Source organism: Microcaecilia unicolor, chromosome 4 (genome assembly GCF_901765095.1).
Source record: "Microcaecilia unicolor chromosome 4, aMicUni1.1, whole genome shotgun sequence".
NCBI classification, from domain to species: Eukaryota; Metazoa; Chordata; class Amphibia; order Gymnophiona; family Siphonopidae; genus Microcaecilia; species Microcaecilia unicolor.
In genome coordinates this window covers 331,977,953-331,996,485 of record NC_044034.1, presented here as the reverse complement: position 1 = coordinate 331,996,485, position 18,533 = coordinate 331,977,953, and the positions used below count along the sequence as shown (strand labels likewise).

The 18,533-nt window shown below is 43.4% G+C and overlaps 1 protein-coding gene across 1 annotated transcript in view; it reads right to left on the bottom strand.

Moving 5' to 3' along the window:
• BMP1 (bone morphogenetic protein 1) overlaps nt 1-18,533 on the bottom strand; it is a 232,114-nt gene that overhangs the window by 115,015 nt on the left and 98,566 nt on the right. The window contains exon 10 of the mRNA XM_030202005.1: nt 6,017-6,133. Coding sequence (XP_030057865.1) covers nt 6,017-6,133 — 117 coding nt within the window. The remainder of the gene's footprint in view (nt 1-6,016; nt 6,134-18,533) is intronic.

Here is an 18,533-nt window from a genome sequence, read left to right as displayed (position 1 = left end):
TTAAAACACAGTTTGAGAAAGAAGAAAGGAACGAAGGAAAGGAAAAAGGAAAAAAAAGAAAAGCCTCTAGTTCTAATGAGTGCTAAAGGTTTGACTGAAAAGCCAGGTCTTGACAAGCTTTTTAAAAGTTGTAGAACAAGTTTCTTTTTGTAGTTCAAAAGTGGAAGAGTGTTCCAGAGTTTCGGGCCTTCATAACTAAAGGCTGTTTCATGCTTGACATCTAGTATGTACAATAGAGGGGGAAGTTGCAGAAAAGCATTCTGGGAAGAGTATAATGCACGTGATGGTATGTAGGGGACCAGGAGGTTTGAAATATAATCATGAGCAGATGGAGTCCTTTGTAAATTAAGATTAGCAATTTAAACTGAATGTTATTCAATATCAAGAACTCAGAGAATCAGTAAGTGTTTTTCACAGAAATCAGATGATGGGGCGCTGTAGTGACTGAAAGAAAGCAGTGGTCCAGGTGCCTAAATGCAGTGTCTATCCTAGGAAGTGTGTAAATAGAGCTTCTGCCCTGTGGGGAGCTGCTGTTGGGCAGGTCTATGTACAGTGTCTATTTACAGTGTCTCGTGTGGAGGGTGCTAGGATGGCTGTGTGGATGTACAGGGTTTATCCTATATGGGTCTATGAATATATAAGGGGCAATCCTACAACTGGATGGCTCCATCTATTGCTCTGAAAATGTGTGGTAGGAGCCTACTCTATAAAAGCACCTGGTTGCCCAAGTTTCATTATAGAATATTAGTATAATCTGGTATCTGCATGCCTATCATAAGGAGCCTGCAGTTACAGCAGCCAGAGAGCAGGTGTAAGTGTGGCACCTACATTTTGCAGGGACGCAAGTAACTTGATTCTGTAAATTACACGTGTAAGTGGAAGTCCTGCCCTTGTCCCACCTATGCTCCACCCATGTGTACGCCTCCTTGCATTTCTGCATCATGTAAGTTACAGACTAGTGCTTAGGAACCCTGTTGGCACTTTTGGGGGAAACTGCGCACATATATGTCTAAATGCTAGTAGTCTAGACATTTAGGACTAGATTCTATACATCACACCTAAAAAATCAGTGCCAAAAAGAAATATACCTAGATGTAATCTATAAAGTATGCCTAAATTTAGGTATATTTTATAGAATAAGCCTACATTTCTGAACGATTTATAGAATACATTGAACACCCATCCGCAAGACTATATTTAGTCATGAACAGTTACGACAAGTAAAACTTGCGGGTGTATTCTATAACAATGCGCATAGATTTTAGAAATGCCCGTGACCTGCCCAGTCCATGCCCATAGCTATATCCCCTTTTTAACCATGTGACTTAGAATTTACAGTACATGCATCACGTTATAGAATTAAGTAATTAAGTTGTGCGTGCAAATCTAGAATAGGACTGGATTTGCATAGGCAACTTAAGTCGCGCTATATAGAATCCAGGGGATAGGCCAAATATTCAACCACAGGAATTAGCCTGGCTAACTCCCGCGGTTGGCGCTGAGCCTTGATATTCAATGCCGGGCTGTTTCTGGCGACTGGCATTGAATATCCAGTTTATTTTTGGCTGGTTTGAACTTAACTAGCCAAGCTGATATTCAAAGATATTTCACCTATTGAAGTGGCCATATTTGACTACCAAACATAGCCGACCAGATGCTGAATATTGGCGCTGACCAGCTATGTCACGCAACATAGCCGATCATCTGGCTAGCCGCTAAGCACTAATATTCAGCCGAGATAGCTGGCTATCTCACATTGAACATTAGCTGGCGAAGTACCATTTAACTGGCCTTGTCTGCAAGAAAAAGTGTCATTGACTTTTTTATTGTGCTACTTTTATCTTGTATGTTAAGGGGAAAAAAAGAAAATTTTCGCTGTACCATCACTTGATGCTTTTTCTGTAAAGACAATTTGATGTTATGAAGAAGTTGATCCTGACCTTTGACCTGAATCAGCTAATAAAATCCTGCTGAGACTGCTATGGTGTATGTGTCTGTTGCTGGCTACGCTGCGCTGAACAGCCTGCTGCATTTGGTTTTTTAAAATTTATTTACTGCCTTTTTGAAGAAATTCACCCAAGGCAATGTACATCGAGAATAAGTTGGACACAGGCAGTAGACAATTACAGCAATAAAAATATTCAATAACAGTACACATTATGGCAAAGTATGTTACTTACAAGGTCAACACAATACACATTAAACCATCTTAATAGGCAGCATAGCGTATAAATGAAGACGGAACATATAGACAGATAAGACAGAGTAACAAGAATTAGAAAGAAAATAAGAGTGACAAACTTAAGGAAAATTGTGTGTGAAGTCAGGAAAGATGCAGGAAAATGATTTCAGCTACAGTAGGAGTGCATAAGCCAGTGGCGTAGCTACAGGGGGGGAAAGCCATGGGGGCCTGGGCCCCCTCAAATTGGCTCTGGGACCACTGGTTTGGCTGGCAGGGGTTGGAGACCCCCGCCAGCTGAAGTGTTTGTCAAGTAACCAGGCAGCACCAAAATGTATTTTCTAGCGCTAGAAGTGGTGCATGGGTAGACCTGATTTGCCAAGCATCAAGCCCGTGCTACCTCTTCCGCCCTTTAGTACAAGGGCCTCTAAGATAGTATTCTATAAAGGGCATTCCGTGCAAAGTGCCCATTACAGAATATTAGTTTGACATTCTTCTTTCACCTAATTGTGGGCGGAGCACTTACACCTGACAAAAGCTAGTGTAAACGTTTGCACCCAACTGATGGCAGCTAGATGCACAAATCAAGGTATTCTATAACATCGCATCTAATTTCTGGGAATGCCCTGACCCACCCATTCCCCTCTGATGGCCACACCCCCTTTTGTATTGCATGCTATGAAATTTAGGTGCGGTACCTGGTCAAAATAGCTTTGACAAAAAAAAAGCCCTGACAAAGAGGTACAAATGTGAAATAACCCCGACAAAAAAAAAATAATTAAAAAACAGACAAAAAAGTCCCCGGCAAATTAGTCCCTGACAAAAGGGTCTGCCCACAATTTGGCCCCTGACAAAAGAGTCCACCTCCAAGTATTTTACCTGCTCCTGCAACTGTGTGTCTTTCTGAGTCCCGCTGCTGCTTTGAGCTGAGGTATGTCTCCCCTTTGCCCTGGAAGCATTCTCTCTGTTGTGTCCCGCCTCATCTGATGCAACTTCCTATGTCCGCGTAGGCAGGACACAACAGAGAGAATGCTTCCAGGGCCAGCCGAAGCAGCTTGTCGATGCTGCTGGTGGACCACAGGAACGTTGGAAGATTGCCGGGGGGGGGGGGGGGGGGCGGGAGAAATTCTGGACCGCGGAGGGTAGGTAGGACAAAGAGGGAGACATCTTGGACCATGTTGTGAGGTAGGGATAAAGGGGGAGAAGAGATGCTGGACCCTCAGAGGGAAGGAACCAAAGTTTTTACTATACTTATTTTTGTGAAGGGCTATAGGCTATTTTATTACAGGTGCTATTTTGTCAAGGGATATTTTGTTTCAGGGCTATTTTGTCAGGTGCTATTTTGTTACAGGTCATTTTGACAAGGACTATTTTGTTACAAGGCTATTTTGTCCGGGCTATTTTGTCCAGGCTATTATGTTGGGTTGCCTTTAGGTGTGTATGTTATAGAATAGAGTGTAGGGCAGATGCATTCAATTAGTGCCAATTAACTCCAATAAATGATTGTTAGCACCAGAATCTAGGGGAACATATACAGGTGTTTTCAGGGGCAGGTCAGCACTTATGCATCTACTTTATAAAATATACACATAAGTGTCAATTCCCACCAGCACATCTATGGACAGGGTTACTGTTGCCTTGCAGCAGGTGTGGGAGCTTTCAGGAGGCTGTTTAATAAAGGCATATAAGAACATATGTTGCCTTTATAGAATAAACTCAATATAGGCACCTACAAGGGTAATTCTATAGGAAGGGGGAATGCAAGTAAATAACCAGAATACCAGCATCTATGGGGTCGATATTGAGACCGTGTGAGGGAGCCTGGCTAACTTCCGCAGTTGGTGGCAAATCTGGAATTTCAATGCCGGGGTCATATCCAGTGACTAACTTTGAATTTCCGGGGTATTTTTTGGCCGCTAAAACAAAGCCGGTTAAGCCAATATTCATCAGCTGACCGGCTAAGTTATAGCGGCCAAAGATAGGAGTGGAGGCGAGGAGTGGCCTAGTGGTCAGGGTGGTGGACTCTGGTCCTGAGGAACTGAGTTCAATTCCCACTTCAGGCACAGCTCCTTGTGACTCTGGGCAAGTCACTTAACCCTCCATTGCCCCAGGTACAAATAAGTACCTGTATATGTAAGCCGCATTGAGCTTGCCATGCGTGGGGTACAAATGTAACTAAAATAAAAACAGACCTGCTATTTACATGGGTCTATCTGGCCACTACACCAAGATAGCCATTTATCTTGTGCTGAATATTAGTGCTTAGTTGGCTTTAGGCTATTTAAACATCCAGGAGCCATTCCTGGTCGGTTGAATAGTTTTAAATATCGGCCAGTATGTGCATATGCGTGAAGATAAGAATGTAAGTGTTAGGATTATGGCTTTGCGCTATTCTATAAAATGGTGCCTAAATGCAATCACAAGTGGTTTGAATGGAGTCTGGACAGAGTATGGGGTGGGGCACAAATTTATCCACATAAATTATAGAACATGATTATTTACACTTATTTTTAGAGCAATCTAGGCACAAGCATTTGCACCAGATCTCTGTGGCTGATGTAAGTGGCTGTACCTAAAACATAGACATGTATTTGCTCTGTTGCCAACTTTCCCTTATAGCATAGAGGGGCATTTTCGATATGACGTCTAAGTCGGACTTTGGACGTTTTGCGCTAAACATCCCAAACTTGAATAGAAAACATGAACATTTTCAAAACCACAAAATACCTTTCTTTTTTTTTAATACAGTTTGTAATAAGGTTTTGTGCTCTGTGCATTTATTTTTTCAGGCCATTTTCGGAAAAAAACAAACAAAAAAAACGTACAAAAGTGAAAAATGTAGAAAATCAAGCCATTGGGATGTAGGAGGGGACAGAATTTTTTAGCAGACTGGTCCCCCAGCCATTCCAAGAGAGCAATGGAGCACCCTAGGGTGCATTGCTGTGGACTTCATAGAAATGCTCCCAGGTACACATCTCACCGTTGCTGCCTTATCTTCTCTGGTGAGCCCTCCAAAACACACCCTAAACCTACTACCCCAAACTGTACACCACTACAATACCCCTCATAGGTGAAGGAGGCACCTATATGTGGGTACAGTGGGTTTTGGAGGGTTCATAGTTTCTACCACAAGTGTAACAGGTAGGGGGAGTATGGGTCTTGGCCCACCTGTCTACAGTGCATTACACCCACTACTACACTACTCTGGGGACCTGCATGCTGCTATAATGGACCTGGCTATAACATCTGAGTCTGTCATAGAGGTTGGTGGGTACTATTTTTATTCACATTTTTGGGGGGTGGGGGGGGGTGGGAGGAGGTCGGTAACTACTGGGGAAGTAAAGGGGGTCATCCTTGATTTCCTCTAGTGGTCATCTGGTCATTTAGTCACCTTTTTGTGCCTTATACATTCTGAAAACAGGTCTAGAACACAAAGTTGAAGTTTTCACCCTAGATGTTTTCGTTTTGTTCCTTTATGGCTGTAAAATGTTCAAGTGTTAGGCACGCCCTAAGCCTGCCCTTTGAAATGCCTCCAACACACCCCTTGTGATTTGGATGCACTGCAAACGAAATGCATAAATAAACATCTGCAAAACAGGTTTTGAAAATACGGATTTGGATGTTTTGAGAAGAAATCTGTCCAAATGGTGCTTTATGACACTTTTTGGACGTTTTCATCTTTCGAAAATGAGCCCCTAGTCTCCTAATGGATGCCTTCTTGTCACCTAAAAATAAGTGACCCTTATAGAATTACTCTTTATGTATCTTTCTTGCCTACATATCCTTTTACAAAATTACTCTTTTATTGTACTGCTGAAAAATGTCAAACCTTGGTACCTTCATAAACGGCAAAAAATCCCTTTCCGATCCAATTACTGCTGCTGCGGAACTCAATCCAGAGACGGCTATCTGTGGAAATGATCGGCTCTGGGACTTTATCCCCACAGAATCTGCCTGCATAACACAAGGAAGTGGTTGGAAGACAGGGGAGAAATAAAAGTTAATTTTATCAGATGGTGGCACATACAAATCAAACTGTGGCTAGATGAAGTCTTTTGTACAGTCTAATAATCCCATCCTTCGAATTGTTGACAGGATAAACCTGCTGGTGCTCTTCCCTGAATGACAGCTCAGGGTGCACAAATACTGTTCACTATAGCATTAGTTTTTGACACTTAATTCACAAATACTGTAAATTGAAGGCAGTTTTCCAAGTTCCTATGTAGCTGTGAAGCCTGTGGACCATTTTCTCCCACTGATTTTACAACAGATTTCAAATAAAAGTATATGAATACATTCACTTTGAAAACTACCAAATGAAAAGATATTCACAAACACTTGAGCCTGCTTTTGCCCTGTGCATTTTTTTTTCAGCCAAAGAAATAGGTGTAATTTCAACAGCAATCCTAAACTGGCTCCAGGAACACCTACTCTGGAATGGCTTTAAAATTTACCCTCCCTGATGTGATTTATCCCTGGAAGTGGGTTATTTGAAAATTGCCATTCAAGTGTGTGAATTCAAGAATACACGTAATGCTTTTACTTGCTATAGGGGAGTTATTTCTGGGGGTGGGGTTTAGAACCACATGACTACTTAGAATTTTAAAAAGTATGCATGCTTTTTTTCCATGAAAAATACACATATGAGTTAGCAGGTGTAAATGTGCATAGGTACTTTTCCTGGGATCACTTTCAAGGTGAATGCATGCAAGTACTTGTTTTATTTATTTATTTATTTATTTATTTATTTATTTATTCATTCATTTTACATCATATTTCAAGACATACACCCTTGAATAAGAAAGTACATATTTCAAGAACTCTATATCATACATTAAATAAGAAGAAAAATAATATGAAATATATAACTCAAGTCCACCATACTGAGGATCCAAAAAACAATCTCAGGAGGTAACTAAGAAGAAATTATATTAAACAACTTCAATTAATACCTAGAACGACAGAAAATTTCTTATTTTACTCCTGTTGTACTTTAGAGGCTAAGAAGGATGTTAACTGTGAGGGTTCTGTAAATACATATTTCATCAAATTATATTGAATCACGCATGCATGTACTTGTATCTTCAAAATTTAGCAAAGTCCATGGAGTGAACAGTATGGGCAAACATCACCTATGGGCAGTTATACATTTACTCCCATCCCTTCCAAGGATGGTTTACTAAACAATGGCTAAAGTAGGTTTTTATCTGCTAATTTATTTTTCCTCGATTCCCTCCAGACCAGTCCAGACACTTGATATACTCTCCTGCCAACAGGTGGAGACAGAACTAAATTTAAAAGCACTGTGCAGCCCATTGCTAATCAATATTTTGTAATATCAAAGCATCAGACATAAAACCCCTCTAAAGGCACAGAACACACCTAAAGCAGACAAGTTGAACCAAATGAGAACATAAAAACAACTCACTGAAATTCTCACTTATTTAATATTTGTTCAGACCATGAAGATGGAGTAGTCTAACAATATCCCAGGAACCCATCCCCTCTTCATATATTAACTCTACAAGGAAAGGAAAAGGGGGGGGGGAGGTCAAGGAATGGTCTGGAGGAACTCAAGAAAAGATAATTAGCAGGTAAGATCTAATTTAACCTTTCTTATCATCCCACTAGACTAGTCCAGATGCTAGGGACGTACCAAAGCACTATTCAGATTTGGTGGAATTTTCAAAGTCCTGTCATCAATACGTTGGCTCATATGATGGCATTTTCTCGAACTTGGACATTCAACTTATAGTGGTGGACAAAAGAATGCAATGAAGCCCACGTAGTTTCCCTGCAAATCTTCTGGGGCAGAATGAGTGAGTTCCTTGCCTAGGATGTTGACCCACTTCTGGTAGAGTGAACACATAAAACCTCTAATATATATTTTTTTAATTTTTTGTTACATTTGTACCCTGCACTTTCCCACTCATGGCAGGCTCAATGCAGCTTACATGGGGCAATGGAGGATTATGTGACTTGCCCAGAGTCACAAGGAGCAGCCTGTGCCGGGAATCAAACTCAGTTCCTCAGGACCAAAGTCCACCACCCTAACCACCAGGCCACTCCTCTTCTTTAAGTCATCTAGCTACCGTGGCTTTAGATGTTGCCTGCTCTTTTCTGTGACACTCCCCCCCCAAAAGCACAAACAATTAGTCAGACTTTCTGAACTCTTTCATTTCTCCTTAGATAAACATTCAACATGCGCCCCACATCCAGCCTATGTAAGTTCCTGGAGTCTGAACCTGCACTGAATTCCTGAAATGCCAGTAAAAAAATGGATTGATTGAAATGAAAGGAATAAACCATTTTCAGTAGAAAGGAGGGAACTGGTCTTATAACCACCTTCTCCCTTGAGAAAACAACAACAAAAAAAAGCTCTCTACATGAGAATGCCTGTAATTCTGAAATTCTTCTAGCTGAACATAATGTCACCAAAACCACCTGCTTGAGGGTCACATCCTTCAAAGAGACTGCTTTCAAGGGTTCAAAATGAGCCTGTATGAGAGAAGATAAAATCAAGTTCAAGTTCCAAGGAGGAAGTACATGATGATGTGGAGCATATAACAATTTGAGTCCCTTCAGAAAGTTGATGAGATCCAGATGAAAACTCAGAGAATTACTCTTAACCAGACTATGAAAACATGACAAAGCCACAATATGCACCCTAAAGGATGTGAGTGCTATATCTTTTTTGAGGCCATCTCGCAGGAAGTGCAAAACCCAGTGCATGTTATTCTGGACATGAACCCTTGAGCCCAGGCTGAGGCCTAGTATAGGATTTTGGCCAAGGCCTAGGGTAGACCGAACAGGCCCTATGCACCACCCTTGCCACCAAGCCCTGCACATACACAACAGCCAACAGGCACCACCAGAAAGTGGGAGATAGAGCATTCAGGCAGGCCTCATGACCAACCGGGAACCCACTCGCGCAGAGTCCAAGCAAGCGGGCCTCATGGCTGACCAGGAACCAAGTCACACTCTGGGAAGGGAGAAAGAACAACAAGGGTTTCCCACAGAACTGGGCCACAAGCAGCACACCCAGTGCAGGGTAGAGACACAAAGGAAGGGGTGAGAGGCAGAAGCCTCTAAAGGTATACAAGGCTGTGTCACAGGGCGAACAAGAATACAGGAAGCCCCAGAAAGAAACACTCTAGGCTTGTACCACACAGCACTCAAGGAAAAAGGAACCAACGATACGAATACACTCTAGGCTGAACCATTCAGCACACAGGGAAAGGGGAAGCCACTCAAAAAATACTATAAGGTGTGCCATGAGGCACTCAAGGAAAAAGGAAACCAACTATAGGAATACTCTCTAGGCTGAACCATTCAGCACACAAGGGAACTAGGCTGAACCTCAGCATACAACGATTCAGGAAGCCCCAAAAGGGAATACACTAGGCTGACTATACAACACACAATGAGAAAGGGAGAACTACCTAAGGAATTCACAAAGGTGGCCCCACAACACCCCAAGGGAAAAAGGGAACTGCTAAAGGAAAAACAGGGCAGTGCTACTCAGTAGACAAGGATAAAGGGGAGTGTAAGCAAACAGAGGAAGCTGCCTTGACATCACAGACCAGAAAAGGAACGCTGCTCCCTGGAAACAGGAGACAGATACAGCAAAAAAAGAGAACCAAAACAAACAAACAGGAGCAAAATACAAGGACAGGGGGAGGCAGAACCACAGGGAGCAGAACAGAAGCTTAGCACAACAAAGGGAACACAGAGAGAGAGAAAGGTAAACAAACAAACTGAAACGACTCAAGGCACAAGCTTACCCCAGACAGCACAACGTTAGAGCAGGAGAAAGCAAACCAGGTGTGGGGAAGTGAGGCAATCAGGCTTATGTTGGGAATACCCAGCACACACACACACACACACAGAAAAAAACAAGCATTAGGAGAAAGGCTAAACTCCAACGTGAACACAAGCGCCCAAGCACAGGCTGGCTTCAGCTGAGCAAACAAAGCAATCGCTAAAGCAATGATTGAAGGGAAAAGGCAGGCTTAAATGGATCAGGCTTCTGACGTCTGCTGGCTCAGCCCCTGACAAGCCAATCAGGAGTGAGTCTCAAACATTCCCCTGCCTATCCAGCAGAATCATAACAGTGCACAGGAGTGCAAAGCCTAGTGGTTAGTACAGTGGCCTTTGACCTAGGTAACCAGGTTCGACACCCACTGAAGCCTTGTGACTACTTTGACCTAGTTAACCAGGTTCGACACCCACTGAAGCCTTGTGACTCTGGGCAAGTCACTTAATCCTCCATTGCCCCAGGTACAAATAAGTACCTGTATATACTATGTAGACCACTTTGAATGTAGTTGAAAAAAAACACAGAAAGGCAGTATATCAAGTCCCATTCCCTTTTCCTTTCCCTCCAGCATAGAAGCCCTCAGAGGAGTTATCTGCTTCTGTTGACACAAATTCAAGAAAATTCTCCACACTAGGCTAGCACATATTCTAAGGAAGTAGAAGAGTTTCTAGATTGTAGCAAGATATCTATTGAGTAACCTCTTTCCCTCAACCTAGCTCTCTCAAGAGCCGAGTCATAAGACAGAACTGAGCCCTGTTTTGCATGCTGATAGGATCCTGAACCATAATCCTGTCCCTGTTCAGAAGAACTAGTGGATCAACCACTTTGAGCCTCAATAGATCTCCATATCAGAGTCAATCTGGGGCTATCAGGACCACCAATCTGCAGTGCCTCTCTATTCTCTGGATAATCCTGCCTAAGTGTGGTCAAGAGGAAAATACATACAAGAGGCCTGAGCTTGGCCAAGGCTGAAGTAGAGTATCGATTCCTGCCGCCTTGTACTCTCTCTGACTGAAAAATGCAGAAACTTTGGCATTCAGGTGATGCCATCAAATCCATGACTGGTAGACCCCATTTCCATACTACCATCCCAAACACTTCCAGATTCCTGTTGAGAAAGTGAGTTTGTAAAGTCTGCTTTCTCACCACAAGCACTGCAGAAATCTCTAGAAGATTCTTCTCCACCCAGGTCATCAACATTAAGATCCCCTCCAACACCTGAATGCTCCTGGGTTCCTCCTTGTTTGTTGACATATATCATTGCCATTGCATTGTCTGTGAAGACTTGAACAGCTTCGTTTCAGAAAGTAGAAAAACTCCATGAGAGCTAAGTGTATGGCTCGTGTATCTAGATAATTTATTGACCTCCTCAATGGTGTTGGACCCATTTGCCCAGGCTGTGAATTCCACAAACTGATAAACTTGTATCCAGCCACCACTGACTAAATTTCTCCCTTTGGAGAGGTCACTATTGTAGACTCTTATGAGCCTCCCAAAGAAGAGGAATCATTAACTGCAAATCCTGCACTTGGGGTGACCAATGCCTTAACAGCACCCTTTACAAGGGCTGCATGTGGAACTTGGCCCACAGTACTAGATCTATTGCTACCACCATAGAGCTCATAACCCAAAGATAATGCCATACTTTCCTGTTGGGAAGAGAGACTAGAACGTGCACTTAATAGGGGTATCCCCTGTATCTTACCTTTTGAAGGCTTGAAGCCTAACTAGGCCAGGAATCATCTTTACTGAGTAATACTATCATGGATGCTGCAAGACTTCCTGCAAGCATTGTGCTAGTTGACATCAAGCACATGTTGTACACCTGCATTGGCTCTCCAGTCTATCCTGTGTGAAGTTGTGGAGCAGAGAATTTCACAGAGACACTGGAATGAGGTAATTATCATTAGCAAGTCATCCTGTACCAGCCCTGATAAGGAGAACCACCTGAAAATCCAAGGGACCCTCATTATTCGAGACTATATATCATCTGTGGGACAGATGAATATGGTATCTTATTGGTCCAGAATAGTCACCTGGGGACCACTGGGGCAAAGCTGATACCAGGCTTGGTAGAGAGTTTAGACCCAAAAGGAGAAGAGGAGAAGACCTGATGGTATGCATATTTCTCTGAGAAGAGGGACTGAATTGTCAGTAATGCTTATGGACTGTACCTCTCTGAACAAAGTGCAGTACAAGGAAGAATTCAGGAGCTGATTATTAATGGCTTCCACCAGATTGAGAATCCAGCTGTTTGTGCTGAGCAGGGTTGTGTTGGACTATACCTGATACCAACCAGCTGTTGGGGGGGGGGGGGGGGTTGCTGTGAACAGCTAGAGCCCTAAAGAGGAACCAATCCATCACCAATCTAATGCCGAAGCTGCATGTCTGTAAGGGTGAGAGAATGAGATCTCTTCTATGGTTCTGGGATTAGTCATTTATTTGTCCTTAGCTTGCCAAGGATATGCTAGTTTCTCAGGCACTTGGAGTTGTATTTTCAAAGCACTCAGACTTACAAAGTTACGTGGTAACCCATGGAACTTTGTAAGGCTAAGTGCTTTGAAAATGAGCCCCTTAGCCTATAGTCTAATACATCTGCTGCTATTGTAATCTCTTCTGAGAAAATCATTGTAGTTTTGTAGCAGAATATAAACTTACATATCTATTTTGTGTAATCCTCAGTATCTAATTTTGTAGTTTTGCTTGACGTATTTGCCAGTTATTACTATGATCCTATAATAAACAATATATATATTTCCACCTTGGCATTTTTCCTTCTTGGGACAGCACTACCTGAACGTTTAGGACCACCTTAGGTGCAGTCATTCTTCTAGCAAAATGAGTCCATAGTAATTACTTATCCAAGTGATTTTCTGACACTGTATATGCGCTTACAACTTCAGCCTGTAACTACAACATTCACTGTCTCAGCAGAAACACTCTCCCCTGAGCAGTATTGAATTTGGCTCCCAGAGGATTTGCAAAGGGTGTAGATGACTCTTGGAGAGGTTGACCACTCAACCTAGCACCTGTAGCAACTGACGCACCTGTGTGACCTTTTTGCTCTCTGTAAATAACTTTGCCCAAATCAGCTAACTGTCCAGGTAAGGATGGACTAGAATACCTTATTTTTACAGAGCCGCTGACAGTACAACCATAACTTTGGAAAAGGTTCTGGGCACCTTAGGGAGAACAAAGGGCAGCACTCGAAACTGAAAATATTGTCCTAATACTATAAAGAATCGAAAACATTGATGAGCTGCTCTGATGGGAATATGCAGATAAGCTTTGGCCATGTCTAAGGAAGTAAGGAACTTTCCTGGTTGCACAGTTACTATTGTGGACTTCAAAATTTCTTTCCAAAAACTGGGAACCTTTGGAAATCCATTGATGAGATCTAGAATAGGCTAAAATGTACCTTCTTTCTTTGGAACCACAAAGTAAATAGAATAGCAACACATTCCTTCCTCCTCTTGACACACTGGGGTTACTGCTTCCAACTGAATCAACCTATGTAAGGTTTGCTTAAACACTATCACCCTTGGCCAAGACTGATTCTACAAAGGCCTTGGGAAGAGAATGAGTGAACTGTAGAGAGTATCCATCACAAATAGTCTGTAGGATTCAAAAATCCGAAGACACTTCTGGTAAAAGAACCTTAACCAACCTCCCACTCGGATGACCAGAGAGTGAACTTGTACATCTTCATTGTGAACCTTTAAAGGAGAATGCAGCTGCAGTAGAGAAATTGCAGCCACCCCTATGGCCTCCACAATTCTGAAAGGGGGTGTTATTACACTGCATACCATACTCCATCCAGCCTATAACTCTTAGATTCTCTAAATCAACCTCTAATAGAGCTCCCCTTTCTAAAGGACCAGGCCCAATCTTCCAGAAGCTGAGGAGTCTTAGATTCCAACAGACTCTTCACTATCTTCTCCAAATCCTCTATAAACAGGAGTTTCCCATTAAAAGGCAACTTACTAAGCTGAATCTTAGAGGTAAAATCCATTGACCAGTTCCTTAGCTACAAACATCTCCTAGTTGCTTTCAGCAACCCCTGTATTTTTTGTTGACATCCTAAACAAATCATCCACCATATAAGCTGCGCACATCTCCATCTACGCTGGAATTGAAACATCTGCCAGCTCCTGCTGCCTTGACTCTTTCAGAATCTGCTCCAAACACCAAAGGCTAGCCCTAGACACATGAATACTATAAACTGTGGCTTGCATCTGTTATGTTTCAGGATAGCGAGCCCTTGGTTCATAGTAGAGATCTACGATAGACCGAATCCTAGTAAGCCATGCACATAACAGGCTCAAATAGGGTCAAAGTTTGGAACAGGACAAAGTCAGAGTAGGCTGATACAAGTAAAGCTATAGAGCCCAGAGCCCACATGCACACAGATGTAGGCTGCTTCTCAGTAACCAACTCACACACTGTCAGACTTGTGAGTTCTTGTACCAAGTAGAGCACTGCTGAGCCCGGTACTCGGACCAGGTTCTGCTTGGGGGCTGGACAACCCCAGGTTTCACCTGCGTTGATCGCCATTTCCCAGAGGTTGAGCCCCTAGGTGCGGGCGGCCTGCAGGACTTACAGGACGGAGCTGGAAGCGGGGTGATGAATGTATCGGCCAGGCAGGCAGCAGGTCAAGAGAGTAATCCAGGTACAGGCAAGTCAGTAGGCAGGCTGCAGGCAAGAGAGTAATCCAGGTACAGGCGAAAGTCAGTAGGCAGGCGGCAGACAAGACAGTAATCCAGGTACAGGCAAGTCAGTAGGCAGGAGGCAGGCAAGAGAGTAATCCAGGTACAGGCGAAAGTCAGTAGGCAGGCGGCAGGCAAGAGAGTAATCCAGGTACAGGCGAAAGTCAGTATGCAGGTGGCAGACAAGACAGTAATCCAGGTACAGGCAAGTCAGTAGGCAGGAGGCAGGCAAGAGAGTAATCCAGGTACAGACGAAAGTCAGTAGGCAGGCGGCTGGCAGCAGGGTAATCCAGGTACAGGCCAAGTCAGCAACGAGGGACCAGTAGATAAGAAGCAGACTACAGAGTTAGAAACACCTACCAAAGTAGAAGCCGAAGCATGGAGTCCAGGGAGAGCTCAGCTGATAAAGTGCTGGTGTCTGACATCAGCAGGGAGAAGGGGCACAGCCATAGGACAAGAGCAGGGGAAGGAGGAACCGGAAAACCAATAGGAGAGAAGCAAGGGAAGCCAGGCAGAGGAAGAGCAGACCCAAGTGAGTGGAAGCAAAGCAATCAAGGAGCCTGGAGATTATTCTACATTGGAGCCTGTTCTATTTAACTGTTTTAATACCTGTTCTATTTAACTGTTTTAATAGGGATTTTGTGATATGTCAAACATGCACAGGGCAAATAGTAATTCACTCTGCAGCTCCTCGGTACCTCTCCACTCTTATCTCTCCCTACACTCCTCCCTGTGAACTCCATTCATTGGGTCAATCTCTCTTATCTGTACTCTTCTCCTCCACTGCCAACTCCAGATTCTGTTCCTTTTATTTATTTAATTTATTTATTTGTTACATTTTCCACCTATTTGTAGGCTCAATGTGGCTTACATAGTACCAGAGAGGCGTTTGCAGACTCCAGTGAGAACAAATACAAAGCGATGTTGTGGTAAGATGAAGTTCATGTGGCATAGTCACATTAGGGAAACGTACATCGGAAGAGTTGCGTTTTGTCCATTACGTACTTTAGGTTTGTTGTGTTGCAGGGATCAGGCATTTAAGTTGGATCGGTGGGGTATACCTTTTTGAACAGGTTAGTTTTTAGTGATTTCTGGAAGTGTAGGTGGTCGTGTGTCGATTTCAAGGCTTTTATCTTGCTGCACCATACGCCTGGTATAGACTTCCTGAGTCGGTATGTCAGGTTCCATCTCTGGCCGTCTTCAAATGTAGGCTAGAAGCCCACCTTTATGAAGCTGCTTTTAACTCCTAACCCCTGTTCACTTGTTCAGTACCTATGTCTGTTGTATCATTCCCACCTTAAGTAATTTTCTTATCCCTTATTTGTCCTGTTTGTCTGTCCCGATGAGATTGTAAGCTCTTGTCAAGCAGGGACTGTCTCTTACATGTTCAACTGTACAGCGCTGCGTATGTCTAGTAGCGCTATAGAAATGATAAGTAGTAATAGTAGTAATAGTAAGCCAGGCAGAGAGAGAGAGAGAGAGAGAGAGAGAGAGCAGAAACAGGTGCATGAAAGCAAAGCAATTAAGGAGCCTGCAACCACCACTCTCTGAACAAACCCAGAGAGGACTACACACACGTGGCTCAGGCAGTGCCAGTCAAGTGTGCGTGTCAACGGGACCCCACGTAGCCCGAGGACACTGCTTGCGTTGAGGTAGGAGACATGACGCACACAGAAGCTGGCGGCATCTCAGGACCCCACTCACACACAGAAGCTGGAAGCAGCTGGAACCGGCTCACACACTGAATGGACGTATCACTGGAACCCACACACACAGAAATTGGATGTACCACTGGAACCCTAATGTGTCTGTAATACATGAATCTTATTCAACCATAACATCACTTTGTATTTGTTTCATCACCGGAGTTGGCGAACGCCTCCACGGTACTATGTAAGCCACATTGAGCCTGCAAATTGGTGGGAAAATGTGGGATACAAATGTAACAAATAAATAAATAAGCCCACACACCCTAAGACTGGAAACACTGCTAGAACCCACACACACACAGACAGGAAACACTGTACTGGAACCCACTTACGTGGTGCAGCAAGACACTGTATCGGCAAGCCAGTAAAGGTCGCACAGGAGAGAGGAGGCATCTCAGAACTCACAGAAAGTGAATCTACAAGGATGGCTAACAATGCAAGAGCATCTCTGCTAGTGCCCAACAGGGTTAAATGCCCCACTCCAATGCCAGCATCTAATGTCATCCGGGGCGCTGATGGCAGTGATTCAGGTCCCGTGACGCATGGCGAAGCTTTCTCCCGCCGTGCATTGGCAGTGTAGTCCAGGTCCTGGCTCCCAAGTCAGGTAAGACCGACAGCATCACTAGCACCAACACCTCAAAGACTTGCTTCAAAAGAGTCTTCATCCTACAGTCCAGTGGATCCTTAACACTGCTCCACCTTCTACTGGAATAGTGGTCTTCCTAGTAACTGCTGTCCTCACAGTGTCTAACTTAGGCAAACAAAGCTGTTTCTTACTCTTATCATCTATGGGATATAATTTTGCCATAGAATGGCCTACCTTAAAGTGCGCATCCGGGAGATCCCACTCTGCTGAAATAATGCTCTGCACCACCTGAGGAATCAGGAAGGCTTTAGAAATTTTCCAGATCCCCATTAGAAGCGGATCCTGATGAACACTATAGGCTGGCCGATCAATGGAGAGCTTCAAAATAAGAGAAACTTGCACAATTAATGTAGCCAGTTCATCTCTATGAAAAATTTGGAACACCAAGGAGTCCTAGAAACCTCCCGGCTAGACAAATAGTCCTCATCCACACCTGTCTGTGGGTCCTCAGCGCCATCCTCATTAACTGGAGAACCCGGCAAAGATACCGAGGCTTCATCGTCTTGTTCTCCCTGGGAGGACAGCTTCTTTCTCTTGGCCCCACTACACAGTGCCTGAGGGGCTTCTGGGACCTCCTATCTGGGAAGGGACCCTGTTCCAAAATCCTTCCCCAAACAAAAAGTAAAGTGCATTACTAAAGTGAATTCTGGAGGAAAGATACATTGAAGGCCTCCTTGAGAAGTCAAATCTGTACCTGTGACCGCACTGGGAAGAAGGACTAGTGGGTCCTCTTGTACCAGAACTGAAGCCGGTACAAGAGGACCCATCAATATTAAAATGGCAGTGGTTTCTACCAAAACTATCTCATGCACTAATTCAGCAAGGTTGCCTGCTGGCACCGTATGGGTTGAAAGCCCTTCAAATGCATCCATAGCCATTTCTCCGTGACACCCTCGGCAGTGCCCTGCTGCCAAAAGGCTGACCATTGAGCTCCACACACAGCATATCGCCTATAAAAATCTGAATATATAATATTGGAAAGGCTGGTAAGGTTTATATTAAGTTTGCATTTATTTCACCTGCACACTATCACCTAAATGCTTTGTATTTAAGGCAATGCATATCACATATACAATTCTATTTGTTGAGCGCACAGTACATGATTTTAAATGTATTATCCTGTTTATAAATCAGATTTTTGTAGGCAATATTATATGCCACCTAATTTTCACTTTATCTATGTATAAAATCTGTTTCAGTATGTCGTGATTCACATCACCATTGTCCTTTTATATTTTTGTGTGTTTTTAATGTAAATATTTTCCCAATTACATTGTTTTGAGTAAATTGTCATACATATGCATATACCATCTCTATGTTTTTGATAGACCCCGATGCAGGCGTTATGCTGAAACACGGCCCGTGTCAGGTTCCTCATTAAAGATTTTTCCCCTAATAGTCAGCCGGCAGCAGGCAGCACGGTTAGCTGCCAATGGTGGCGCTGACCCCGGATATTAAATGCCAGGTTGTATCT